At 36.6% G+C, this 27867-nt stretch overlaps 2 protein-coding genes across 3 annotated transcripts in view; both read right to left on the bottom strand.

The window, feature by feature from the left end:
• Positions 1-632: 632 nt before the first annotated feature.
• Positions 633-18367, bottom strand: CAH3 (Carbonic anhydrase 3). 2 transcript variants are annotated; one of them, XM_076115943.1, is made up of 6 exons: positions 18265-18367; positions 9062-9211; positions 5751-5889; positions 4036-4232; positions 3024-3163; positions 633-789 (listed from the first exon to the last, which is right to left on the bottom strand). In XM_076115943.1, the coding sequence occupies exons 1-6, from the start codon at positions 18281-18283 to the stop codon at positions 664-666; spliced, it is 771 nt and encodes a 256-aa protein (XP_075972058.1). In that variant the 5' UTR covers positions 18284-18367; the 3' UTR covers positions 633-663. The 2 variants fall into 2 exon arrangements, with proteins under 2 accessions (XP_075972058.1, XP_075972056.1); XM_076115941.1 differs by lacking the exon at positions 18265-18367 and adding an exon at positions 11708-11851.
• A 997-nt stretch (positions 18368-19364) lies between these two features.
• LOC142973907 (carbonic anhydrase 1-like) overlaps positions 19365-27867 on the bottom strand; it is a 28267-nt gene continuing 19764 nt past the window's right edge. The window contains exon 9 of the mRNA XM_076115940.1: positions 19365-19697. Coding sequence (XP_075972055.1) covers positions 19587-19697 — 111 coding nt within the window. The 3' untranslated portion in view covers positions 19365-19586. The remainder of the gene's footprint in view (positions 19698-27867) is intronic.

Below are 27867 nucleotides of genomic sequence, written 5' to 3'. Positions count from 1 at the left end.
TTGCCTATGTCACATTTTAATCAACCAGGCTTTTATGCAGTTGGCACCTAAATATAATTACAGCATTAGGAAAGAGGGAACCCAAAAAATATTGCGTTTCTGAAATTCACAACTACAAAATGTATTGTATTCGCTCATGCATTCAATAGTGAGTTTGATTCCCCTAGTGCTTTACACACTGTATCAAACTATCATTGTATCGTTAGTATTGAACAACTTTTCAATGTCATTTCGTTAGTTTCACTCGACAATTTTTTTACCTACAAACCAAAACCAATATTTGTACACACTGTACTTGTTATGTTTTGTAACAAATTCGTAAAGTGTTTTCTATAGTACGAGTAACTTTAGTATTTATATGATTCTCAAAACATTATAGACAAGACCTAGGTTTACCATATTTTTTGGAAAAGTATCAGATAACTTATCAGATGGAAATCAGGCGCTAATAGAGAATACCTAGCTAGTAGCTATTTACTTTTTAAAATTTAATAGCGTTACCAAAGTAGTTCGCAGTGTTTGTCTTGAGTTAGTTGCTTGAAACAGGCGTATTCTCATGGAAACATGGACAATTTTCGACTCATATATGTGAATATTGTATGTATAATGGTATTTCAAACAAAACAACAACATTGGAACATAACAACAATATATTTGCATATTTCACAGCTTTGATTTAACTTGTTTGACGTATATGACGGAGTGTCCGGGCGGATGCCTCTGCGTAGGCCTCACATTGCGCTCGATCGGGATGCTGTCGGGTCCTTCCAATTCTCTCAGGAGTCCCAACTGTGGGCAAAAATATCTTTCAGTAAAGGTTCATACTTAAAACGACTGCTAAAGATTGTTAGTCTGTTTGGTACATTTCCACAGCTTAATATCTGAACCAATTTGGATAAAGTTTAGCGTAAAATGTTTAAAGAACCATGGACTAACGAAAAAATAAGTATGTAGAAGTAGTGCAGATCAGACGACATCGATTTAAAAAAAGTGACTGTCTATTTGCTGTGCTGGGCTAAATAGCTAAACAAATTTTAGATAAATGAGCTAGGTGATAGACAGTATGCTTCAGTGAACACCAATTTTAAGGTTTTAGTTTATAAATCATTTCCACGAGGGTAAAGATGCGGGCAAAATCCAGTAAAAGAAGGGGTGAATAAAACTGCAGTAGATTTTCGTAGAAAGTCTGATAAGGTTGCGACCTCAGCAAAGATAAAAGACTGACTTAATCAAAAGTTCAGACTAAGTTAAAACTTAAGTTAATTTTGACTCCAACCGTTTCACTCTGTAAATAATCCGTAGTAATTTTTATACAATAATTTAATGTTAGGTGTGTTGTAAAATGTTGATTTTATGTGCGTTGTATTTGTAGCCAGCGGTCTTGTATGACAAGGTGTATGGATGTGAATAAGGCAAGGGAAGTTTCTGAGAATCGTACCAAGTGGTCTCTACCTACCACTATAGAGAAAAAGGCGTGATCTATGTATGTATTTATATTCATTTATTTTCTACTACATGTACAGTCCTTTACAATCTCCAAGCAACATTTTATAAAATTCGATGTTTTTTTTCAAAGCATATTTATTTTATAATGTTAGAAAGGATAAAAAAAAATTTACTTGGTTCAGTCTAAAGAGTCCTATGTAACGTTATCAATCCAGTACCAGATATTCCAGCTATGTAAACAAGTTTCTCTTTAACAATAAAAATAAGAACATATTCAACGCCTTGATCTTCAGGAAATAGTGTTGCGTAATAAATTGTTTGTAATAAAAGACTCTCTCAATATACCAAATTGCTTTAAGTAACAGGATAACAGAGGCTTTTGTGTTAGAAGGCTTTATGCGTTCTTTGTGTCGTTTTGTTTGCGTTTTTATTGCTATTGCTTTAAGGTTAGGCCTTAGTAGGAGAAGCTTCTGTTAAATAAAAAAAACACTTATCGGAACTGTTCCAAGTTAGCGGTTTTCTTAATTCATCAATTGAATTCACAGTCGTGAGTTTAATTTTATTATAATGAAAAGACTTAATTTTTTTTTCTATGTCTCACTCATTAAAATCTCCTGTTGACTCCAATTTTTTATTTGTACATACATACGAATTATCACGTTTGCTATACCCGAAGGTCAAGGGAGAGGTTATAAATACACACGCGTTTCACCATTGTAGTCCCATGTAATATGGGGCACTCGCCCATGCCATATTTTTATTTTTTTGCTATGACATAATTATGCCCGCGGTTGTCCCAAGATACAACTTTAATGCAAAAGTATTTGATTTTAACGGTGTCTAAGAAATAATTAACAGCTTTATATAAAGTGTAAATTATTCAAAGGGTAGCCCAAGTATTCATGGGTCGTTTTTCGTTTAAATTTTCCGGAAATATTATAAAGCCTTTCAAGTGTTTCGTGTCAACTGCAAGTGATAGAATCCGATGAAGTCTATTACTTCCGTTATTTAATTTTGAGAAATAATTAGGTGTGATTTTTTTACAGATATTAACATGTATTAGCTCGGTATGTATTTGTTATACATATACATCTAAATTATCTGTATCTGAAAGGAAATAGACAATATTATATATCAGATGATCGAAATCAGAATCAAGATTTTAGATTATAATTTTATAGCACAGGTAATTTACAGTAATATAAATTCGCAATATAATAATAAAATAGAAGCAGTAACAGCCGAGTGGTTTAAGTTGACACCTCCCACGCAAGTGGTCGCAGGTCGCAGGTCGAATCCTACGCGACACACCAATGACTTTTCGAAGTTATGTGTGTATTTGAAATAATTATCACTTGTTCCAACGGCGAAGGAAAACATCGTGAGGAAACCTTGTACTCGTATGCCTAAAATTTGTTAAATACATTTATTGAGGGCATGCAAAGTCCCCAACCCGCGCTCGGCAGCGTGGTGGACTCAAGGCCTAACCCCTCCCTCATTACGGGAGGAGACCCTTGCCCAGCAGTGGGATAGTAATGAGTTATAAAAAAATAAATAAAAATATTCTTTGTTCATACCTGTTCATTGCCAATCTGCACAGGTTTCTCGTATATGATCCAGGTTACGCACTCAGTGTACGGCGGTGTGGTTAGCGAGCCTTTGTATGTGACGTAGTTGCCTTCCTGCAGGTCATCACTGTCCATCCATGATAGGGATTCTGTTTGGAGTAAATTTATGATTAGAAGGTACGATGTATTTCGTGTTATTATTTTTTGGTGTCTGGTGTTTGAACTATTTTGACGAGATTTGAGTTATTCGTTTGTGTTTAGATTTCTAGTACCCTCAGTTATTTGGTGCGTCTGGCCATCAATATGAGAATAATTGTACATTTAGGTAGATGGAGTGAGATTGAGATATGGGAAAGTATGAACACGGCATTTTTTTTATCTCCACTTGATGCCAAAACTTAATGCTTACTTATTATCCAGAAATATAGGATTTATTATTGCAGAAAACTAACTTTTTCAAAATTCACAAAAAATAACACCCTTCTAAAAAAGACATCACATTTAATTTACAGGTCTATATAATACGACGTCATATCTAAGAAATAAAACGAACACTGAACAAAGAAGTACTAAAGCACAGACTTTTTATTTCGAAAAGATGTTCCGTTAATGAGATTCTCAGAATATACTCGTATATAAAGACTTCTTTTGTAATTCAGTGCCCTAAAAGTATGTATGGATGAGAAGAATAGATCAAAGATTATCTTGTAAAATCCTCAATATCTCATTTATTATGTAATAGTAGAAAATATTCGATTTAGGATTCGAACAAACGTCTTAGCGTCTTTACCCTTTGTTGTTATTTATTTTTCGGCTTGCACGATACTGTAGATAAAAAGGTTTTCATTTCATTTTCATATCAATTGTTCTTATTAAGAATGATTCTATTTGCGCGACATTTTCTTCTTACTATACTTTCGTCTAGGCTTTACTGTCTTACTAATTAGCCAATATCTAAACCAAATTTCTGTTAAACATATTTTCAATGCCTAGTTCTGCAACATATAATTAATATACAAACCTGAAGTCACTCTAACAGAGTGTTCGCTCTTCTTAATCGCCTCGAAACCTTCAACGAGCCTGTCGAACCTTGGGTTAGGGGCATCTACAGCTTCAAGTAAGAAACCAACTACAGCCAGACCATCAGGGTGACCGACTGCTGCCTCCATAGATTCATATTTACTATTGTAGTGGACGAAGTGGCATTCTGCAGCGTATCTGGGGAATGACAAACACAATGTTAATATTACGAATATTAGTATGGCTTTTTTATGCGTTTTCTTTTATGAATATATAGCTGAATCATAACTTTTAAACTCTCGCGTTGCACGTTTAATGTATATAAGAATACGGGGATTAACGCGAATTATAGTAGGGCCGCTGAGTTACTAGCGATTTGACACATGACAAATTGACAATACTAGTGAAGTGACTGAACAGGTAACTCTAATATCATTTTGGAACAGTTTGTTTTTAAATATTCTAGTATAGAGTTATATTAAATAAAATCAAACCAATAATAGTTAAAGACACAAGTTCTTCATTAGGTGGAGTATCCTTGATGAAATAAAATAAATATCCATATTCCTTATTCATATACTCCATCAATATCCCTTGAAATAAAAATCATACCTATTCCAATGAATTCGGACCGAATACTATTAAGCACATCACTGTGAAAACTAGACGCACGAATCCGCACGATGTAACTTTGTGCAAACGCGCCAAAGAACAAAAAATAAATGTTTTCATATTATTTACAAACTATTTTAAGTTTTGAAACAGTGTTTATTGGAATATTACTTAATTCTGATATTTTGACCTAAAGTTTTATATTAAAGAGGTATTCTAAATCATTCCGCAAATGTGTCGCTCGTGCAAGGTTATATCGATTAATTTAAAGAATAATCTGTCAAATCGGTAATTACTCAGCGGCCGTACTATAATTCCAGTATTCTATTATACATAGAGCTGAATCGCTTTGAATAACATTTTTTATTCGTTAATTCATCCTTCTGGCATATAATAAAAACTGTGTGTAGCCTTCATTTTAAAAAACCTTGACATGTTGAAGCTACATGCAAATTCTAGCGCTAAAGACAAATAATTAAGGAAACTATATAGTTAGGTATTTTTTATCGACAATAGACTTTGTCATAGATAGATAACATAGTTTTTAAACAAGTCATTCTAGTTTGACATAATTGTACGTAGATTGAGTCTACGCAGATACTTATATCTAAGAGGTGATATCATCATTATACTGTTATCGATATTGTAACATTTTTAGAATTTAGCTTAGATTTCCAAAACAATTTAAAAACAAAATAAACAAACTACCAAAACTGGGGAAATATTTCAACAAAATTGGAGGACCTCACGATGATCGACATCTATAACTGATTTATGGGGTCATAATTTGCAGCCGCTGCATACACTATTGTTTAATTTAAAAAAAAAGGAAGCTCCCACACCAAGAATACCTCTTGTGTCGCGGGGAATTTTACAAACATACAAACAACGGTGTGTCCGTTGTTTGTATGTTTGTAAAAGTACAACCAGACCTGAATCAACTATTACTATCGCACAAATAATAATTTTTATTATAGTGTATCGACTGCCTCCGTGGCGCAGTGGTTTAAGTTTTCACGCCACTACCATTCCGTCGGGTGGTCGATTCCCATACAGAATAATTAATATGAACGAGAGAAGTATCTATTTCTTTAGGTAGCTTACCCCTGTCCGTCTAATAAGTGTTCACAGCCGGAGAAATTGTCGACAGACCAGTGGAAGTGCATCTGTTCAAATATGTACTCGCCGAGGAGAGGACCGCCGCGGAGTATCGGCCGCACTTCTGATTCAAATGTGAAGTATGCTGGAAGATAAAAAAAACGAGGTTTTAGAGCTGAAATTTTCTCTTACTGTCTTTCTAGTAATCATCGTGTATGCTCTGATTATACAGCGTTTTTTATTTTTCACTATCTAACTAATATACGTCACATTAGCTCTTATTAGTTATACTGTAGCTCGATTCTCTACTACTATCGACAACCGACCTATCATGTATAATAGAATACGGGAATTAACGCGAACACGCATTTTACCTTAAAATGCCTAACGTTTCGGCGCAGGTTGCACTCGCCGTGGTCCCAGGCAGACAGGCCGAAACGTTAGGCATTTTAAGGTAAAATGCGTGTTCGCGTTAATTCCCGTATTCTATTATACATTAAACATGCAACGCGAGAGTTTAAAAGTTATAACCGACCTATCATCGAAAAATTTTGTATGAAAATCTGACCAGTGCCTCTGACGGGTGTCGTAGGAAATATTTTGGTAGTACATTCTAAATGTCAAAAACAATTAAATATTCTCTAATGTTTAGCTATTGAAATTAGCGAATAACATACAATTCAAAGGATAAATTGAATCATGTCAAAAAGGCACTGGGTCGGACTAATCTGAAACTAATCTACCTAAATACTAATTATTTGGTTGAAACGCGATCAAAGTCTCGCTAACGTTTGACTTAGAATATTTCATAATTACAATTTTGCGACAGACTAAATACAATATGTACGCTCGCGGCGATAGCAATTATTCTAATTACCCTCGTATCTTTGATAAAAGTTCTCTTTAGCTAAAAGATTGGCTTGCGTATAAAGTTTCATACGCAAATGCCTTCATTTATTTTAATAGAATGGAAGCCAGAATGTGTTTTTTCCGGATATGACGGAATATAATGAAGGAATATGACGGAAAATCAGAAATTATTAGTCGTTTCCGCGTACACTTACTTTGAAAAATATGTTTGTTTCGAACATTGCGATATTACCAGCTATCCCATTCCATACTATTAGTATTAATATATATAATATAACATAAATTTATGATCATTTAGCGGCCGCGTCTATTATATAATATGATTGATATTGGTATAAATACATGTAAGTCTCAATAGATGGCTGTCCTAGTCAAACAAATTCGCATTTTTCAGTCACTTGGATAGAAAAAACCTTTACCAAGGCACATGCAGAGTATAGATATCAGAATGCTATCTGATTTCTACAACGTAGAGTAGCCATCAAAGTACAGTTAGAAATAAACCTAGCAAATTCAAAAAACTTGGTCTACAGAAGTATTATCGAGTATTTGTAAAATTGTTTCACCGTTAGTAACATTGATAAGATACTATATATTTTTCACATGTAAGACGGTATCGATATTTTTGTATGTGACAAAGTACGGGAAAATCCCAAGTTTTATTTATATGAGATCGCATTCTGCATTTATAATGTAAACCTGCTTACCCGCGCTGCTCCGCTCACAATTTTTCTTAACCTTTTTACTCGTATTTCTCGTCATAGAAAGTCAGACATCTTTTTCGTGTCTCAAAATCAATTTTACAAAAACAATAAGTCGAATTGGTTAAGCCGATTTTTAGTATTGTGCTTTTTGCGGCTACACATTTGGCGGTTCTTTTTTATAAATAAGAAGTATATGAAATATGGAAGTCATTAATACCTAATAATACTGTTTATCGCAAACTACATAGCGTACTACTTTATAGTAAATAGTTTCAACAAGAGAAGCCATGAGCATCAATCTAGTCGATAACACAAATATTTCGAACCTCTTCCTCAACACAAAACCATATCTTTCTTCGTCACAGTTCAAAGTCAATAATCTATCGACGTATTCATTTTATCAATAGTTTCGAACAAAATAACAAACAAATTACATTATCACCTCCTACAGATATTCTAAACGGAATTCACAGTATATTTACTGTGTAAATACAGTTATCTTATCTCAATAATATCGATAAAGAACATGAACTTCACTGATTTTTATTTTGTAGAACACATTGCATAATACATTGTACTAGTTATCGTAAATATTGATTTATTTTAAAACAAAACGTGCTCCCCGTATGAGCAATACATGTACGCAGGAGTTCCTAAAATAATGTTTGAAAGAATTCTAAATGTGGTCTCTATATTTTTGTGTCTTTTTCTGATTCTCCTTATCCCTTGCCGTTAATCGTCAATTGGATTAAATATTTTTTTACATACTGCTTATTTACAACTGCTTGAATTCCAGGTAGATTTTAGATCACTTTGTCAAAGATCTACTCTTACAAATTCCACTTTTGCAAACATTTAGAGGTCTTCAAACTATCCAAGATAAAAAGATTATGCTAAACGCCGTCGAGTTCAGAAACATTTCATTCCTTTTTCTTATAGGGGTAGGCACTGACCAAAGAATGCCACCTGGTATGATCATTACAAGCGTCCTTTTGCCTTAAACACATCTATAAACCTTGTCATACAAGACGGACTATAAAATAATTGAAAAAATGCCATACTCCACCCACAAATAAAACCAGTATCTTTTTCAACAAAATATGAAACAAACGTACTCAGAATTCAGAATACATTAAAGGGATTTGGGATTATCATTCGTGTTAACACGTGATACACGTACTAATCTCTCAACACTCAAGAATGTCGATATAAGAGGATTACTCTGTCTGTGATAAGAAATAATAATATGAATCTATTTACAAAAATACGCCATGACACCTTATTTTGTAAGCATGATGTATCGGGACACGAGTAAAAATAAAATTTATCGGGATGGGTTTTTGTTGAAAACACGTGCTCATTTAGTAACAGATACCGTAAGGAAAGAAATATAATTTTAAGTACAAGAGATTTTAAGTACAAGAGAGAGTAGGAACAAATATATTTTTAAGCGTCTGAGAATTATCCTAAGTTATCAACTTAGGATAATTTTCATATAATTATCAACTTGGCATATACATATAACATTTAGACAGATTATTTCGAATTTAATACAACAATATTAAAAGTATTGTATAATAACGAACTGAAGTAGGCTGCAGACGCGTAAAAGATTGTTATTAGACTAGGTAAGGGTTACTCTTTTATTATTAACCTGTCCCATTGCTGGGCAAAGTGTCCCTCAAAATATTTCACCGATTTTAAGATCACTATTAAAAAATAATGTTTCAACTCTCTACATACCTGTAGATCCATTGTTTAGAAGAATGCCATTGACCTCGTTGTCCCAATATCCTTTGAACTGCAGCGGATCCAGTGAGGACCATTTTGGACAACGACTGAGGGAGATAGCGATAGGTGACTGTGACGCCCTCAGGCGGGAGATTTGTTCAGCTGTGGATAGAAAAGGAGAGATATTTATTATGAAGCACAAATAAAAAAAGAAAAATAATCAAACGAACATCGAAAACAATCAATCAATCAAACGAGTACCTCCAACTTTTTTAAAAGTCGTTATACCATATTTTTTCATAAAATAATCAATTAAAATTTTAAGTCCGTTCATTTAAAGTAATTTTAAACAGCCTTGTTTATAGGCATTATAATATTTCCTTAAAAAAATAATAATGAAAACAGATATTATCTGTTTACATTTGTTTTTGATTTATTTTTTTGTTATATTATAACCACCAATCAAACATTCCAAAAAAATATTAATTTATCTGGATTCAGATAAATTAGAATCATGCTAATTTATCGATAGGATTTTGTCCCTTTATCTATTGGATAAACTAATCGCTACTGTAGCTGTTAAACCGGCCTTGGATATACATTACTTTACATCCTCATTAATACGTCTTAAGGGATAGAACACAGTATTAAATATTAATTTAGTTAAGTGGACAAAGTGATTAAGATTCAAGATGTTTCAGCTTTACAGAACATGAGTGTTAATTTCTAGATTATTCTGTCTAGACAAGTAATTGTTTCGTTCCTTCTAGTTTTTGTAACGAGATTAGAGTCCCTGTGAGATAAAAGTGTTTAGCTTTAAAGTTACTAACCTAAAATAAAAGAAGCTTTTCAATATTTTCTGATAAAAATATCTTATTTTTACTAAAAACTAGCGACGCAATCTGATTTCACCTCATTTAAAAAGTAACTTCAAACAAAACTTTAACAAAAAACTTTCACATGAAATCGCTCTATCTACTGTCGAAAACCCCATGAAACTCCAACCTAGACTTGATGTTTACCGTGAACAGGCAGACAGACATGGCGAGGGGACTTATGCCTTCAATAGTTCAATTTGAGTTGTAATTTACGATTGTTTACATACGGTAATTCTTTAAATTATATCACTATTTCATACAGTAGACATACCTATTATAATTATATTGCATTTTATGCGCTAAATTACTTGCTTGCTCATTTTTTAAGAAAGTTGCTAGCGTACATAAAATAAAATTCTTGATAAAATTGGAGATAAATTTTAATACAAGAACAGATAATGATGAATTATGATGCAGATCACAACATCTTTCAATAATAAAACATTCGGAACACGGATCTTGTACAAAGTATTTCAAATACGAAGTAAAATATCGCGCTCTTTTGTAAAATATGATGTAGCTCGCAAATGTAAACGATATTTTTGCTAGTGCGAAAAAGAATATTACAGTTAAATCCTGTGTAAAAGCTCAAAAGGCAGGTTTTAATGATGGTTCGCGTGTTCAAAAAACGACCAAAACATTTAACACATTTTTGTGCATATTTTTTTTTACTTTTTGGGTGTCAGTTGCATGCAACAAAATTTTCTCTTACTATCATGATTTGAAGTTCATTGACTTTGAAATAAAGAGTTTCGTAAATAGTGGTTGTTCTGAGATGGTAATCTTAAACTAATAAGCTGATCTTAAAAACAGTATTAAGCTTTATGGTAAGGCGTAAGTTTTTTGCCGCTTCTTCTTACGAGAATCGCTTTTCCAAAACGGTGTTAGACTAAAAATATTATGACTAATTTAAATACTTGTAAAAAAATATAAAAAAGGATGTTTCATTTGGCAGGGAATCACTTCCATATTGCTTTGCAGTATACATAAATAGATCGAATATTGTATCTGTAAGCGGAAGTTTGCAATAATAACCTTTTACCTACAGAAAGTAAAACGAACAAGCAAATGAAAAATCAACCCTTTAAATATGCAAAATATTCAGACAATGTATTAAACCGATATTAGAAAATTTACATTTAGACGAGGTGGTGTGTGAAGACAATTATGCTTTTTGCTCGCACCGCATATTGTCGTGTGGAATCATATAATAGACGTTCCGATATCCCTATCCCTTCATTACGGGATTACCGCAATTTGACTCTCACATTTACAAAGTTCTAATAGGTTTTCTAGTTAAATGTATGGATAAAATGGAGGTTTAATAAAGTCATTATGGTAAGAATGTAGGTATTCATGTTTGTAAAATTACGTTTGACTAAATGAAAATCGCGTTACACGACTATTTTTTTATTGAAAATATGATTAGCGTACGTCCGCGTACGTTGTTTATAATTAATGACTATTGATTAGTTAAATCTAATACGAATATTGGGGAATATTCTATATAGAAGAATCTCATAAGTTTGCTTTGCTTAGACCCATTGGTCATCACGCTAATTTATTTACACGAACTTACATAAGTACTTTTATCGCGCGGACTATAACAAGCACAGAAATTCATTCCAAATCAATAATCACATAACATCACCGTTAATTAGAAAATCGAACACACTATCCAATTTTTGAACGTTGCCAAATCTTAGGTAATTATTCATACCATTTTAAAGATATGTCATATCTGAGGTACTGTTACATAATAAGTCGAAAAGCAAATTACCATCAGATACAGTTTCCTTCGGCCTCACTGAAATGGGATTAAACTTCACAATTTTATTTTCCATAATTAGTCTAAAAATCTTAATATAATCAGAAAAACGTGCACAATATACGTCCGATTTGAAATTATGTGAGCTAAAACAATTTTATTTGAAATCGCGTCGTTACCGATTAGATTAGTTTATCATATTTTTGACGGCTGGCCTGACAACGGTGTTATGTAAATGAAAAGGATTAATGACAGAATACCTAGTTAAGGAAATTGATTTATTAATGTTCTATCTACGTCGATGTTTGTTATTAATTCTAATGTAATTTAGTATGTTCTCGAAAAATGCTGTGCTGTTTGATAAATGTTTCAGTGAGTGCCGTTATTAAAAAAAGTACTAAGAACGTCTTCATTTTGATTGCTGAAACCTGTTTACAAAACAATTTTGGGTGTGTTTCAGAATCATTCAACCTGACGCTAGAAACAAAATAAATAATAAACAATAAAGCACATGGAGTGCCACACTATGTCCAATTAGACAAAAATGAGGATTGTAATTGGCATACAGAGTTAAGTATCGTATCGATAAGCTTACGAAGTTTTACAAATGGAACTGTGAGAGAATTTATCATGCAATTTTTAATCTTATATACAACTTCTGAAGTTTCGTTTAGCTTATAACATGATAATATATTGACAGATTCTTACATTTATTTATGCTTATCCAACTCAACTTACTTACGCACAAGCTGTAAAACTGTTCTATTCGTAAAAACATTGACTCTACCTCAATTAATTTCCGTCTCACTTTTAAACGATTCAATAGTAATTAATAGTTTCTATCTGCAATAGTTCATTTGTCTTCAGCGAACCAGTGGTCACTAACAAGTTAAACTAGTAATGAACTGGTCCAGTTGCTGATTCTAGAATAAACTTTATAGCTGAGTATTTAGCAAAACTTGCGAAGGAAAGAAAAGTTTTAATTGTGAGTTATCAGCTGAAATAGCAAAGCGTATTTTTGAAAGGTTTTCAAATATATTATTACTAAATATTTAGTATTTCAAGAATACAAAGGTTATAGTAGTATAGTATACAACTTTAATTTTGCATTTAATGAGGGATCAAGTCTTTTTTCAAATTGCTTTTCTAACGCTTCATGCATTTAGCCGCTTGCGACCCAGCGTCGGCGTCGGTCCATTTTTATCGCGCCAAAAATTGTGCAACTTCAGTTAACAGTGAAAACCCCACATAATCATCATATATTATATATTAATCAAAGCTTGGTCGAGTCCAATGCAAAAAGGACACAAGTCATCTTCTCATCATGTGATATATGTCCTTTTCGAATTAGCATATCCGATTCAGTACACCACGTGTCACTATATAACCCAAATGGGGTCTGACGTGATCGTATCCGGGTAAATGCACTAATTCCTAATACAGTCCCAATATTGGCAAATAATTACTTTGATGTGTTGCAAGGTGTAATGAGAGAGAGCAGTAAATGCAATTAAATGGCGGATATTACCTCGGTAGAGTTAAACGTTGAGTTGAACATGTTTGTGGTGTTGGTATTGGGTTTCCGGGTAAAGTTTGATAGCGGTGAAATGTTACGAAGGTAGTTTGGTTTATTTATAGATTTCGAGGAGACATTTTGCAATGTGTGCTTATTTTATGATCGAGGAACATATTTTTTCTAGTTATATTATAAAAATTCATAGAAAGAGCAAAAGCATTGCAAAAAATGCGACATTTTTTATGAGATTTGACACAAGACTCTAAAATTAAAGTTTTTTTTATTTACACAAATAATACTTTGTGTTCCTCTGAAGTAAATGAAAAGTTTGTGAATATACTTAATATAAGTGCTGACTCAATCTATGCCAGAATAAAAATATTACGACAACTTTAAATAATTGTAAGAATTTTATGAAGTAAAGTATATTTCGAATTAGAATATGAATAAATAAGGTAAAGTTCATACAAAAGGTAAACATTCAATAAGCATTTACAGATAGATCAGCTCTTCAAGAAAGTCTTGCAGTTTCATAAAACGAGCTTTTGCAAGAGATTTCACGATTCAAAGATAGAAAGATAGTACTTTGCTGAGTAAATTCCTTTTATATTCGCAAATCTAATATTTCTATATCTCTTTTACAAACTGCAACGCAAACGTTCTTTGTCAGTGACCGAGTTTTCTAAACACAAATATTATAAATGTTTTGCAAAATCTACGATGCAAATATAGAGATAGATTTTATTATCTATTATCTTTTAAGTTCTTGTGAATTCAGGTGCACCTTGCTAAATCGGTTTAGAACTTCACGATATTCGAGTTCAGACATACTAATGTTTATTATAATTATCTAATATTATATTACATATTTATAGGGAAAATAACGTGAACATGCATTTTACTGATTAACATTAAATAGTATTATATTTATGTATAATATCTTTTTAATAATTATATAAAAGCCCTAAAACAGAAGAGAAAAGACTAAATTATTAAAAACTTACCCTTATAAAGAGTTATAAAGAGAGGCTTATAAAGAGTTTTGTTTCTTTCACTCCTTAGCGAAATGAAAAATAGAAAACATATTTTAGTAGTTTTTTAACTAAAATAAGTTTATAGTGTTTATGAATAAGAGGGTTAAACTTAAGCCTTGTACTTTCGTTAACTTAAAAACTATATCAAATTGCGGTGTAACACTTTACAAACTATGAAAGTACTACCAGCCCTAATCGAGTAGACCTTATATAAACTAGGAATTCCTTGACCACTTCTCGGAAACTACACCCTTGCTTACAATTACTTGGAAACCTTCCGTTTAGTTAAGTACTGTCCCTTACAGTAGTGGAGTAATTCATCAAACATTTGAGTCGCAAGGACAGCTTTCAGTCTAATTTGTTAAGGTTGAGTTGATGGTATATGAAGCTACAAAGTAACTATTGGGTTGGTCCATAAGGTTAATATATAGTTACACAGTATGAAAAAGAACGTAAATAAAATTATAATTATTAGTCCCAGTTCTTTCATTTTACACACGAAAATTTTTGTACCGGTTGTGATAAATATCAACCGAACCAACTCAAGGACCATGAATACCTCAATTCAAACGTTTTTAAGGAATATCAAAATTCGTGCCTATTTTTATATTGTATAATTGATTGGTTAGATTTCGTGTTTTGTTAAGAAAACGTTGGCAAGGAAACTGGGCGGAATCGAGACCTTTTGCCTATCAAATGGGATATAAATGTAAGAAAAAATACTATTTTTTAAGGGAGATCTCACCTCAAAATATTGGCTATGTTTTAAATTGCAACTAAGCCATGTGTTTCTATTTACAGTAATACAATTATTCGTACATTATCAGTTTATCTGTTTACTGATTATAACATCGATAAGCCTGCAATTTTACTGTCATTATCATTGAAAGTAAATAAGTTGTAAGGAAATGTGCTTCTGTTTTATGAATAATACAACTAAATATAAAGATATAATGTCATTCGCCTTCTACGTAAAAGATTTGTTGAATCAAATATATACCTACATCTCTATTATTGTATATGCAAGCAAATAAATAAAAATAAATAAATTTAACCCATTAATGTCCCACTGCTGGGCAAGGGTCTCCTCCCGTAATGAGGAAGGGGTTAGGCCTTGAGTCCAGCACGCTGGCCAAGTGCGGGTTGGGGACTTTTCATGCCCTCAATAAATGTTTTAAACAAATTTTAGGCATGCAAGGTTTCCTCACGATGTTTTCCTTCACCGTTGGAGCATGTGATAATTATTTCTAATACACACATAACTTCGAAAAGTCATTGGTGCGTTGCCTCGGGTTCGAACCTGCGACCACTTGCGTGGGAGGTGTCAACTTATACCACTCGGCTATCACTGCTCTTTAGCAAATAAATAATTTGTTCAATATTTTTTGAATGAATACCTATTTCTGTGGTACTGACTAAATAAGATATAGCGTAGTATTGCCACGCTATGTGCTATTTAGAGAAAGAGTAGGTGTCAAACAGGAATTTATCTGAAAGATAAAGTGATAGCAAATGTATGAAAACAATTGCCAAGATCCAACTGATAAGCCAACCGATACTTATCCAGAAGGTGGTAAACACAACCGTATGCCGTAAACATTATAAACATGAATAAATCAAATAATAGCTATCTTAAGACACTCTTTTACACGATTTTCTTATGACCTATTTTCTTTAACCCATATAAGGGTCCTATGATTGCTCAACCCCTCATAACTTTTAAACTCTCGCGTTGCATGTTTAACATATCATAGGATACGGGAATTAACGCGAACACGCATTATACCTTAAAATGCCTAACGTTCTGGCTTGCTAGTCCAGTCAGCTTGCGACCATGGCGAGTGCAACCTGCGCCAGAACGTTAGGCATTTTAAGGTTAAATGCGTGCTCAACTCCTCTTTTTAGACTTTGTCCCATAAGTGAATCAAATACATTCTAAGAAATCAATACTAAATAACGATTTTAGCAACGATTCACCTTGAAATTGAAACAACAATCTATCGTTCTACTCTATCATAGATACGTGTTTGTTATCAAAATATTTAAAGATTAATATGTTACGTAAAGTGTATTGAGAATATAAATATTTCAGTTTACTATAAAACTTTTGTGGAACATTCTTTAAGTTTGGATCGAAATGACTGACACAGTCAGCCTGCAACAACTGTCGATGTAATTCGATCGAAACGTCTGTTAAACAAATAAGGTATCCTAACCTTTACTTTTCAATCGCGATTACGACCCGTTGCATTTGGGTTACGGTTATACAAGTCGCGACAATTTAAAGTTGTTAATATTCTTTTATGTCTTAGTTTAAGCTCGTTTAAATCTTGACTTATTGTTTAGCTTATATAGGCCTTTATTCTAGTCGTTTACAATAGACGAGTGAGGATTAAAGTCGCATTAGATTATAGTAATAAAAAATGATTGCTATTTGCATTGCTTAGATCTTCTTAATTTTGACAAATTGTTCAGAATTGAGTAAATCTTTGTTATGGTTATGGGCCAGCAATCAGCATACACCGAAACCCAAGTCGTAATGTCTGCAAACTTAAAATTTGTTATTCAAATAATATTTTGTCAGAATAACATTAGTTGTTCCATCCGCTGCGGTTAAATTGGCAGCCATTAGCATAAAACAACCACCAACGCAAATTGGCCGATCCATTTATACAAATTATCGCTAAAATTCAAATGTGACATTAGAAACTAATATCAGTCAAATATAGATCAATATAATATAATAATATAACCCTTGCATTGCTTGCAATGTAACTTCAAAGTTAGTTCACGCTGAAAGACATTCAAATATATTTTCATACAATAAAGCGAAAGGTCATTGACTTTTTGTTCCAGGAAGGACACATTATGCTCAAGTATTGCTAACCAAATTCATGTGGAAGCCGCCTCACGTATGCGATAAATTGTTGAGTGACTTTTGTAACGTATCGTGACACGTTTCAAGTGGAATACGGAAAAGATATAATTTATATGGGAAATGCCTAAAAACAAGAAAAACTTTCAGTAAGCACTTCAGTATTATTTAGTAGTACGGTTGCCTTGCACGCGCCCTATTTGACCGTAGTCGTTATTTATCTTACTTATGAAATAAATGCGTTCGATTAGAAATATGAAAATATGTTTGTAACTCGTATTTTATCACGCCGAAACTACTGAACAGATTTGAATGAGAACATGTTTTGTAGCTTATTTACCGGAATACGCCGATCAAGTTGCGGGCAAGTTTGACTCTGTATGTATTTTATTTTTCTATATCCACTCTTTATTGAACAATTTCTACACCACATACGAGTCCTTGAAACTGCCCAAAAAAAGAGCATCCAAATAAACATCCTTTCATAAACATTTCATAACCCATTTCTATTTCGAGTCCACAAAAGAGAAGTCGATATAAAGCCGTTTGTTCGCAAGATGTGGGTCTGGCACCATAATGTCCGGCTTGACCGTAACACGGTGAACTTTGTGATTTCCGCTACACCAAACGTTTTGGTATTCAAATAAGGTAAATACTACTTCTGTGTGGTTAAAAAATTAGATTGACGTGTTTATTTACTGGTATGGTACTATTTACATTATGAAAGAGTAAGCTGTATAGCTATAAGCTATTGCTGAAGAGTTAATACGAGACGAATATTTTTTGTGATCTGAGTTAATAATTTCGTTTGTGGCATAATATTATACTGTAAAAAATACTATATTACTGATGTTTTTGACTGAATACAGCAATACCGCTATTGCTCGTATTCATTACAGAGCAATCCCTTAATCCATTTTGTAGCGCAAAAACCGACTATTTATTTTCTTCACGATATATCTTTTCAACTTATTTTAAATTACCGGCTCAAATTTTATAAGTATGTAAGACGCTTAACTAGAAACGACATATTAATATCTAAAAGTTGTTAAGATGTACTTTTAGCTTTCATTCTATTCTCACCACAAAATGAATTAAATCATTATAAATCAAAATGTTGTAAATAAAATGAAAAAAAACTCACGCATCTTAGAGCTCTTCATCTTGAAAAATTCCGCTGCGACGTCCTCTCAGAATGTGATCTCCACACGGTCAACGCAGTCACACGACCTTCATCTGTCGAAACACTATCAGTAGATTTATTCACGACATTATCTAGAAGATAACTGATAGCCACGTGGCTCCGTTCCGATGTGTAACCTTAGATTTTAAGGGCCTGTTCCAATGCGTTACCAAGCTGATATTTATTGGACTAATTTCAATCTGTTTTTTCTTTTGGTAGGCTGCTTCCAGCCAGATATTAGAGAAAACAAGTCCTTGGCTTTGTGACAAGCATTACTCATTTGCTGGGAAAATTTTTAATCTGATGAGAGTTTTAAGAACGAAGTTCTGGATTATCTCATTTAATGGACTAACTATATATAAAAAGACGGCTAGACGTTACTGAAGACGAATTATTGCAATGTAAAGCCGCAACTAAATGAACTGATTATTCTATTTTTTTAATTAACAAAATACTGTGGTCAAAAGTACAGTTAATAACATAGAATCTGAGTAAGCTGGAGAAGTGTTTATAAATTGCACGGAACCACAATAAATATATCAAGCAAGTAAAAAGAAATAAAATCGTTACCTTTTGCAGTGAAACCGCACTCTAACTCAATATACAACGATATTCGAAGCACCCGATGCATTTCTTATTAATATTTCAAACGTGATCGATATCGACACTCGGCCCAGGTCATTGTCTGTCTGTATTTATTTCTACGACCACTAGTTGAAGTGAAGCACTCATAAGAACTACACACACTTAATAGAATATATCAACGAAAAGTAATATTTTTTTGGGGTTAATGTACCGGTAGGTTGTCATTAAGTTAAATTTAATGATTGTTGTTTTATGTGTAAGATGAACGTGACGCGATGTGAATAGATGCAAAAAAATTGTTGTGGCTTTGATAAGTACCCAAATCTATATTTTTACATTTGCAGTGTCGTGGTGTATCCACAGTTTACAGGGACGCTTTCCGTCGCTTCACCTTCGATACACCACGTCGTCGCCGAAAAAAAATCTGGTTGGAACTAGTTGGGAATTTATCTGGAAGCTTTGCAAAACTAAAAATGCTCGATGTAACGGAATAAGGTTCTATTATGTCGATACAATTACCGAAATTATGTGCCAATGATGATGACAAACCGGTAAGGTAAAAAAACTATACGTATTTGACTACATGATGACAAGTTTCTTTCTCTGAATGAAAAAATCCTTTGCAATTACCACAATTATTTAATCTACAAAATTTATACTGCTCTTAAAACGATAAAAATACCTAAATAAATATTAAATTATTTAAATAAAAGCACTCTCCGGTCGTTCAGCGGTTGTATGTTGCGATAATATAAGTGCCTTGGTATCGTGTCCGGTGACAGAAATGACATCGCATCTTCAGCTAGATCCTGGAAAAAGAAAATCATCATGTAATAGCACATCCATCATTAACTGCACGAGTAATAGAAACAGTTCTATTGAAACGACTCATTGAGTTGACTGCGACGCAACGCACGCAGTCAACTCAATGACCTGTAGCACGATTCTTTACAATTGGAACCATCGAGTATCGAGAATTTGACATTTATAATGTACTGCCAAAATAGTTTTTACGACGCCCGCTAGAGGCGCTGAACCGAATGTCATACAAAATCTTCCGAAAGCTAGCCGGTTGTCGGTAGTCGATAGTGGTAGAGAATTGAGGTACTGTAGTACTTGCGTCTAATGTAGCACTCCGCTTGTTGCTTAATTGCATTTGGGTAAATATTAAAGCCATAGCAATTGCAATGCCATTAAATACAATTTGCTGTTGCGCAAAAGTGAAATGGTAATATATTTTTTAGTTCCAAGTGAAAAAAACATAAATATCTCGCACTAAGTTGAGGACTTTACATATTATATCAACAATAATAATTAAATTGATCTAGATCTAGTTTTACAAATTAAATATCAAACCATATGTATGGAATCGAAGCGAAAAAATAGTCCTTTCTAAAGTTATTAGGTGTAGTTAGGTACTATATGTGTACTGGGTACATTATGCTGTGCCGGTAAATAAGAAGACTTCTTGCGGTTTGAAGAAAGTTTATTTTCAGATCCTTATTGTTTCGATGCTAGCTGTGGACTGTGTTGCTAGTACAAATGGCCACCATATTTATACAAAATCCTCAAATTAATGTAGGCCCTCTTATTGGCCGATATAAATGGACCAATTAGAATCCCCGCATTTTAGCCAATAGGATTCCAGTAAGACATTTTGGACAAAAGCTTAAGTACTAGGAAACTTGACTGCGACGAGAGCCGCTTACATTAATTAACAATTTTTAGTGTATTTCTGTACAATTTCTTAAATAAAGTATATATATTTACAATTCTTGTCTTATTATCTACCTTATAAAAATACAATCAGTCGAATATTAGAAAATAACATAACAATTCTTAAAACTTAATGCTAAGTGTCGTGCTCAGTGGCGCCACCACGCACATCTCTCCCGCCGTGCGAGGTCGTCGCATCTTCTGTCGGTGCGGGTGCGTCGTCTCCCCTGAGCGGCAGTATCACCAGCTTGCGGACGGGTCGGCGAAGAACTCCTCCTTTGGTCAGGATGTCCACGGTCCTCACGACGTTGTCCGGGCCTGGGTAGACAGCTGTCACACGTCCTCGTAGCCAGATGTTGCGTGGCAGGTTGGGGTCAACGACCTGCACTAGGTCGTCGACTCGTACCGCAGGTCCGCGTCCGTGGGGCTCCCGCCGGTTTTGAAGTTCCGGTAGATATTCTCTCAGCCACCGCGTCCAGAAAACGTCGGCTAGTCGTTGCGCTGCTCGCCATTTTGATGTTGAAAGTTCGTCTCGTTCTGTGAATGTACCGGGTTGTGGTACTCGGCCGGGTCCGCCCAATAGGAAGTGGTTGGGCGTGAGAGCTTCAGGGTCTTCTGCGCTAACTGATACGTGAGTCAGCGGTCGGCTATTCACGGTGTACTCGGCTTCGCTAAGTAGAGTAGACAGGACTTCCTCCGTAGGGTTTCGCTCGTGCAGTGTCGCTGTGAGGGCCACTTTGACTGACCTCACTAATCTCTCCCATGCGCCGCCCATGAATGGTGCACCGGGGGGTATGTAGCGCCAGGAGATTGTCCTCTTCGCTGCTTCCTGCGATGTCCCTGCGTCGATTGCTTGTCTGAGTTCCTTGTCTGCTCCCTTCAGGTTGGTACCGTTGTCCGACCAGATTTCTGTTGGACACCCACGTCGCGCGATCATCCTGCGTAGCGCCATAATAGCGGAGTCGGTGGTGAGTGAACCCGCTATTTCTAGATGTACAGCTCGTGTGGTGAGGCACGTGAAGATTGCGACGTATCTCTTCTGTCTTGTTCTGCCAACAGCTACCGAGAGAGGTCCGAAGTAGTCCACGCCTGTATACGTGAAGGGTCGTCGATGATGCGCGAGGCGACAGGCTGGCAGGTCTCCGGTCCTTGGGTGTGGCGGTACTTGTGTCTTCATTCTACAAAACAGGCATCTCTTCAGTATAGCTCGGGTCACTGGACGAATGCGTATGACCCAGTATTGTTGTCTGCACTCGTTCACTGTAGCTTCAACTCCGGCGTGATGTAACTGTCGATGTACTGAGTTGACCCACAACTTTACGGTCGGATGGTTTCCGTCTAACACCATAGGGCTTTTGATGGCTTCGTTGGCTGCTCCTATCGCGTCGATTCGGCTCCTGAGTCTGATCGTCGTTGGTTAGCTCGATGCTTAGGTGATGTAGACGGCTTTCTTTGTTGATCGGTTTGTTGTCTTTTAAGTCTTCTATTTCTGTTGCGAAGGCTTCTACTTGCGATGCACACATGAGAAGTTCTTCTGCTTTCTTGAGTGTTTCAGCTGTTACCGGGATAATCTTGTCGTAGCTGCGTAAGGAAGTTGCTTTCTTGACCACCTCTCTCTTCGTTGTTTGATTCCAGTTCGGGTCCTTCACTGTGTTTCTGATTGTCCTTTTGTAGTTGACGTTATCCGTCCTGTTTCTACACAGTTGAATGAACTGTAGAACTCTCGCTGTTGTGTATCGAAGTCGATTCCAGTCTGAGAAGCGTGATACATCGGGTAAACCTTGACTTAGTTTCAGATCTTCCTTGTGGCGTGTGAGGTGTACCTTCTCTTCTGTCGAATCTTCCGTCTTCTCGTTGTGCTTCTCTGTTGGCCAAAGTTCTTCATCGGTGAGCAGGAAGTCAGGACCTTTGTACCATCGGTGGTGCTTGTCGAAGGCAACAGGTACGTCTCGAGTGGCGTCGTCGGCTACGTTCATCTTGGTTGGTATCCAACGCCATTCGTTTACCTTTGTACTCTCTTCAATCGCTGCTAAACGGTGAGCCACGAAGGGTTTGTATGATCTTGATCCCGTTCGTATCCAAGTTAACACTGTTCGACTATCTGTCCAAAATACTCTCTTGTCGGGTTTCTTCTCATGTTCTTCTATGACTGTTTCAGCTATTCTGGTTCCCATCACTGCTGCTTGTAGTTCTAGGCGGAGTATCGACGTCAGTTTAAGAGGTGCTACCTTCGCCTTAGCCATGATGAGTGACACCGCTACGTCCCCGTTCGGCGTCTCCGTTCGCCAATATAGGACCGCTGAGTAGGCAGACTCGCTCGCGTCGGTGAAGACATGAAGCTGAAGCTTAGTCGCATCGCTGTAGCCGAGGTATCTCCGTGGTATGGTCACGTCTCGAAGTCTTTGTAGATGTTCCATCCATATCTTCCATTCCTCTGCGAGATCCTCTTGTATTTCAGCATCCCAGCCCGTTCCTCTGCGCCAGACTTCTTGTAGTATTTGTTTCGCCTTGATAGTCACCGGTGATGCGAGTCCTAGTGGGTCGAATAGAGACATAACGATCTTGAGTGCTTCCCTCTTCGTCGGCGTCTTCCTTTTCAGTAGTGGCGGTTCAATTCTCGCCAAGTTGAGATTGAACGTTAATTCGTCTGTAGTGATCTTCCATATGACTCCCAACACTCGTTCTGTGGTTTCTGTCGACGTATATAACTCGAGATCTTCCCTTTGTTCTTGTTTTCCTAATGCGGCTAATAGTGATGGTGAGTTCGACTTCCATTGTTTCAACTCGAAGCTTGCGTTTTGATGGATTTGTCGCACGTCCTTTGTTATACGTATAGCGTCTTCCAATGTTTCGAAACTGTCCAAGTAGTCGTCCACGTAATGCTTGTTCTTGATGGCTAACGCTGCTTCTGGGTTTGACACTTCGTATTGTTTCGCGTTCAAGTTTTTGACGTAGATCGCTGTTGATGGTGAGCTCGACGCGCCGAATATTAGTGACTTCATTCTGTACTCTTCGGGGGGATTGTCGTCTCTTCTATCTCCTCGCCATAGGTAACGTAGCGCATCTCTATCTTGAACTCGTAGTTGCACTTGCATGAACATTTCCTTGATGTCGGCTGTGACGGCTATAGCATGTTGTCTGAACTTCATCACGACGCCTGGTAGAGACTGTAGGAGATCCGGACCTTTGAGTAACATGTCGTTGAGAGACACTCCTTTCGTCTTGGCTGCTGCGTCGTGTACCACTCGTAACTTCTCTGGCTTCATGGGGTTGATGACCGCGAAGTGTGGTAAGTACCAGGTTTTACCGGGTGTTGTTTCTCGAGGTGCAGGTTCTGCGTATCCCTTCTGTACGAGTGCTTCCATCTGTTCCTTGTACTTCGTCTTCAAAACTTGATCTCGATCGATCTTCTTCTCGATGTTGTGTAGACGCTTCAAGGAGTTCTCGTAGTTGTTGGGTAAGTTGTAGTCTTCTTTACGCCATAACAGACTTGTTTCATACCTTCCATCTTCAGTCTTTTTCGTAGTGTTGTCTAGGATTCGAAGAGCTTGTTCCTCTGGGTCTGATCTAGGTCTCTTGGGGTTCAGGCAGATCGCGTCCATCTCGAAGTACTGCTTGACTAAGGTTTCTATGTGGTCTTCATTTGTTTCGGTCATATGGGATACGAAGTCGATGCTCTGGGTTTTGTGCTTCAGCAAACTGCCATGGAGTACCCAACCTAGTGACGTGAGAGATGCCACAGGTTGGTCTTTGTTTCCTTTCCTTATGTCCGATGTCAGTAGGAGATGCCAGTTGTCTTGTCCGATCAGTAGCTTCGGCTTCACGTCTTCATATGTCAACTCTCCCTGTATGTCCTTCAGATGTTGACACGCCTTGATGTGTTCCCTAGATACGCGTTGCGACGATACTTGGAAGTTTCTTACTGTACGAGCCTGTATTCTGTCTTCAAAGCCGTTCATACCTTTAATCGAGAATGTGACTCTTCTAGAGGCTATTTCTGACGTTTTGACGTCACTAATTGTCTGTATTTTCAACGGGTCGACGGGTCCTGTCGCTCCTATTTGCTTGGCTAGGTCGTTGTCGATCAGGGTCACTGTAGAGCCGTCGTCCATTAACGCGAAGGTGTTGATTAGACCTGTAGAACCTTCTACTTGCACCGGTATGATTTTTAAGAAAGACTGTTTCTTTCTAGGCGTCCACGTAGAGGTGATGATTTCCGACGCTTCGGACTCTTTCTTATCTTCTTTCTTGTTACAGTGTAGAAGCGCGTGATGAGTGTATTTACAGTCGTTCACGCCGCATTGTTTCGTAGCACAACGGTGAGTAACTTTCCTATATCTCAAACATCGAAAGCAGAGTCGTTTGGCCTTGGCTATGTCCCATCGTTCATCTTCATTCATCTTCTTAAAACGTCCACATTCTGTCACCAAGTGTCCTGTTTGTTCGCATACCGGACATCTCGGTGTGTACGGTTTTTCCGTGACGTTGTGAACTCTCTGTGGCCTCTTCTGTGCGGTGAACGGCGGTTGTGTTGATATTTGCTCAGGTAGCGCGTAAGGACTGCATAGCGTTGATTCTCTTCTCAGGAACTTGTCTAACTTCATCAAGTCTGGGTCTTCTTTGGGTTCCGCGGCGGCGAAGTCGAAGAATCTGTATCGCAGGGTAGGCGTCAGCTTGTCCACTATTGTCTTGCTCACTTCCGGGTTGTACATGTAGTTGATACAGCTTAAGGTTTTTAATGTAGCGACGATATTGGAGATTTTCGTGGCGAATATACATATGTCGCGGGGCGATTCTGTGAGACGTGGTAAAACTCGTAGCGCTTCCATTTGCATCATCGCTATTGACTCTGGTCGTCCAAATCGAGATTCGAGTGCTTGCATTATCTCGGATGGGTGAGCGTCGGTGATAAGCAGACCCTCAACTGCTTCCCTGGCTTTTCCTTTAAGATTTCTTCTCAGGCGGTTTATGTTTTCTACTGTACTATACACACTTTCCGTTTCATAGTAAGCGGCGCGAAAAGGTAGCCAATCTTGATACGAACCATTGAAAATAGGTAGTTCGATGAACTTAGGTCGTTGACCCGCTCTCACTGCTGACGTTATGGCCTCCGCAAGTTCCTTGAAGTCTTGTCGAGCTCCCGCCGGTGTGAGAGTCCCGTGCGACTGATGTTGATCTCCCTGCATAGTGGTTCTGATAACTGACGGCTCTTCCGGCTGATGTGGTTCGTTCGTGATCGCCAAGATTGGTTGCGTGTTTTGCCTCTCTAGCCAGCTGTCAACCCTTTCGTTCACTTCCTCTTTCGTACACACGGATATCTCTTCTTGTTCTTCATCTGAGTCCTCAGTCTCTAGGACGGCTAAGCGCGCGGTAGCCAACTCCACTTGTAAGCGTAACAACTCTTCCCGCGCTTTTGCGATTTTAATAGCTTTAACACGACTCGCGGTTGATCCCCCTTGCGCCCTTAGCACTGGCGGGGGGGAGGGGCACTGTGGTTTGTTCGGTTGCACACTAATGTTCACTTTCCTTTGCACTGTCACTGTCTCACCTGGTTTCGTAGTTTCCTTATTGCGGTTCGGAAGAGGGTCCGTCCTCCCGCCGGGCGGCTGCATGCACGCGGCGTCCATCCGGAGCGTCGGTGCTGTTGAAGCGGTTACCGAAGGTGTTTCGTCTGTTGGTGGCGCAAGCGGTGCCGAGGCTCGTCCCGAGGGCGCTGTCGTCGCGGTGACCGATGTGGTGGCTGCTGTGTTCTCTGTGTTGTCGGTCGTTCCTGTGACGCTGGTGCCCGTAGCCTCGGTGGTAGCACCGGTCGCCGAGGTGCTGGCCGTGCCCTCGGACGACGACGGTGTTTGTGCGGTCGTCTTGCGCCCCTTTCCTTCTGAACGCGTAGTCGGTATGTTTTCGTTTTGTTCACGTTTCTATCTTCAGTTTTAATAATTTCTTTCTTCAATGTTTTTCAGGATCCTTTCTTCGATAATGTTTCAGGCTTCTTTCTTCACTGTTTTCAGGATCCTTTCTTCGATAATGCTTCAGGCTTGTTTCTTCACTGTTATTCAGGATCCTTTCTTCAATAATGTTCAGGCTTCTTTCTTCAATGTTTTCTTCCTGTATCCGGCTCGAAGGACCATTTAATGTACTGGGTACATTATGCTGTGCCGGTAAATAAGAAGACTTCTTGCGGTTTGAAGAAAGTTTATTTTCAGATCCTTATTGTTTCGATGCTAGCTGTGGACTGTGTTGCTAGTACAAATGGCCACCATATTTATACAAAATCCTCAAATTAATGTAGGCCCTCTTATTGGCCGATATAAATGGACCAATTAGAATCCCCGCATTTTAGCCAATAGGATTCCAGTAAGACATTTTGGACAAAAGCTTAAGTACTAGGAAACTTGACTGCGACGAGAGCCGCTTACATTAATTAACAATTTTTAGTGTATTTCTGTACAATTTCTTAAATAAAGTATATATATTTACAATTCTTGTCTTATTATCTACCTTATAAAAATACAATCAGTCGAATATTAGAAAATAACATAACAATTCTTAAAACTTAATGCTAAGTGTCGTGCTCAGTGGCGCCACCACGCACAATATGAATATACTATAGAGGTATATAATATAAGGTTGTATCAACGATAGAAGTTATTATTCATACCAATAAGATGTAAGAAAAATACAAGAACTATTGTGTTGTTTGTTTGTTCTAACAAATAAATTAAGTAGTAGATCATTTTCATGGCACAGTTTAGTAACCAACGAATCAATCATTTTTACATAAAAAGGAACCATTGCCAAAGAAAAACAAGAGTCACAGATATTTAGGACAATTTGCAAATGACAGTAGCAAGACTATATCATTTTTATAGCCTAGTAACCCGGATTTCAATAAATATTTTCCAACTGAGACGATTCAATAATCAAATTGATTCTCATGGCATCATAATTATTAAATGGTTTGTTAAAATCACATACGTATTTGTTGTTCATCAATAAATTAGTTATATTGTCAAATGGTCATTTCCAGCAGTTAAATAATGTTCAGGTCTATCATTCGCATTACCCCTTGGGATGGAGACTAACACGTCCAGCAAGGAGCAATCACAGAATCGAAGACTTCACATACCGAGACTGCGAGCAATCATTAAATATTTCTGACAAAAATATACTTACGAACTACATTTTTGGTAGACAAATGACGTTAGATTTTAAGTAAATATCACTTCACACTCACTGCCGCTGCAGCTACAATTAAAATGTCTT

Source organism: Anticarsia gemmatalis, chromosome 6 (genome assembly GCF_050436995.1).
Source record: "Anticarsia gemmatalis isolate Benzon Research Colony breed Stoneville strain chromosome 6, ilAntGemm2 primary, whole genome shotgun sequence".
NCBI lineage: Eukaryota > Metazoa > Arthropoda > Insecta > Lepidoptera > Erebidae > Anticarsia > Anticarsia gemmatalis.
This window is presented reverse-complemented; position numbering and strand designations above follow the sequence as displayed.

What these genes read in the sequence shown, in the direction of transcription:
- CAH3 (XM_076115941.1), bottom strand. Translation starts at nt 11,771, where the DNA reads ATGGAAAATAAAATTGTGAAGTTTAATCCCATTTCAGTGAGGCCGAAG. An exon ending in GAAGGAAACTGTATCTGATG is followed by an intron (nt 9,212 to 11,707) that starts GTAATTTGCTTT and finishes TTCTATCCACAG; the next exon opens with CTGAACAAATCTCCCGCCTG. An exon ending in CTCTGTTAGAGTGACTTCAG is followed by an intron (nt 3,164 to 4,035) that starts GTTTGTATATTA and finishes TACTCCAAACAG; the next exon opens with AATCCCTATCATGGATGGAC.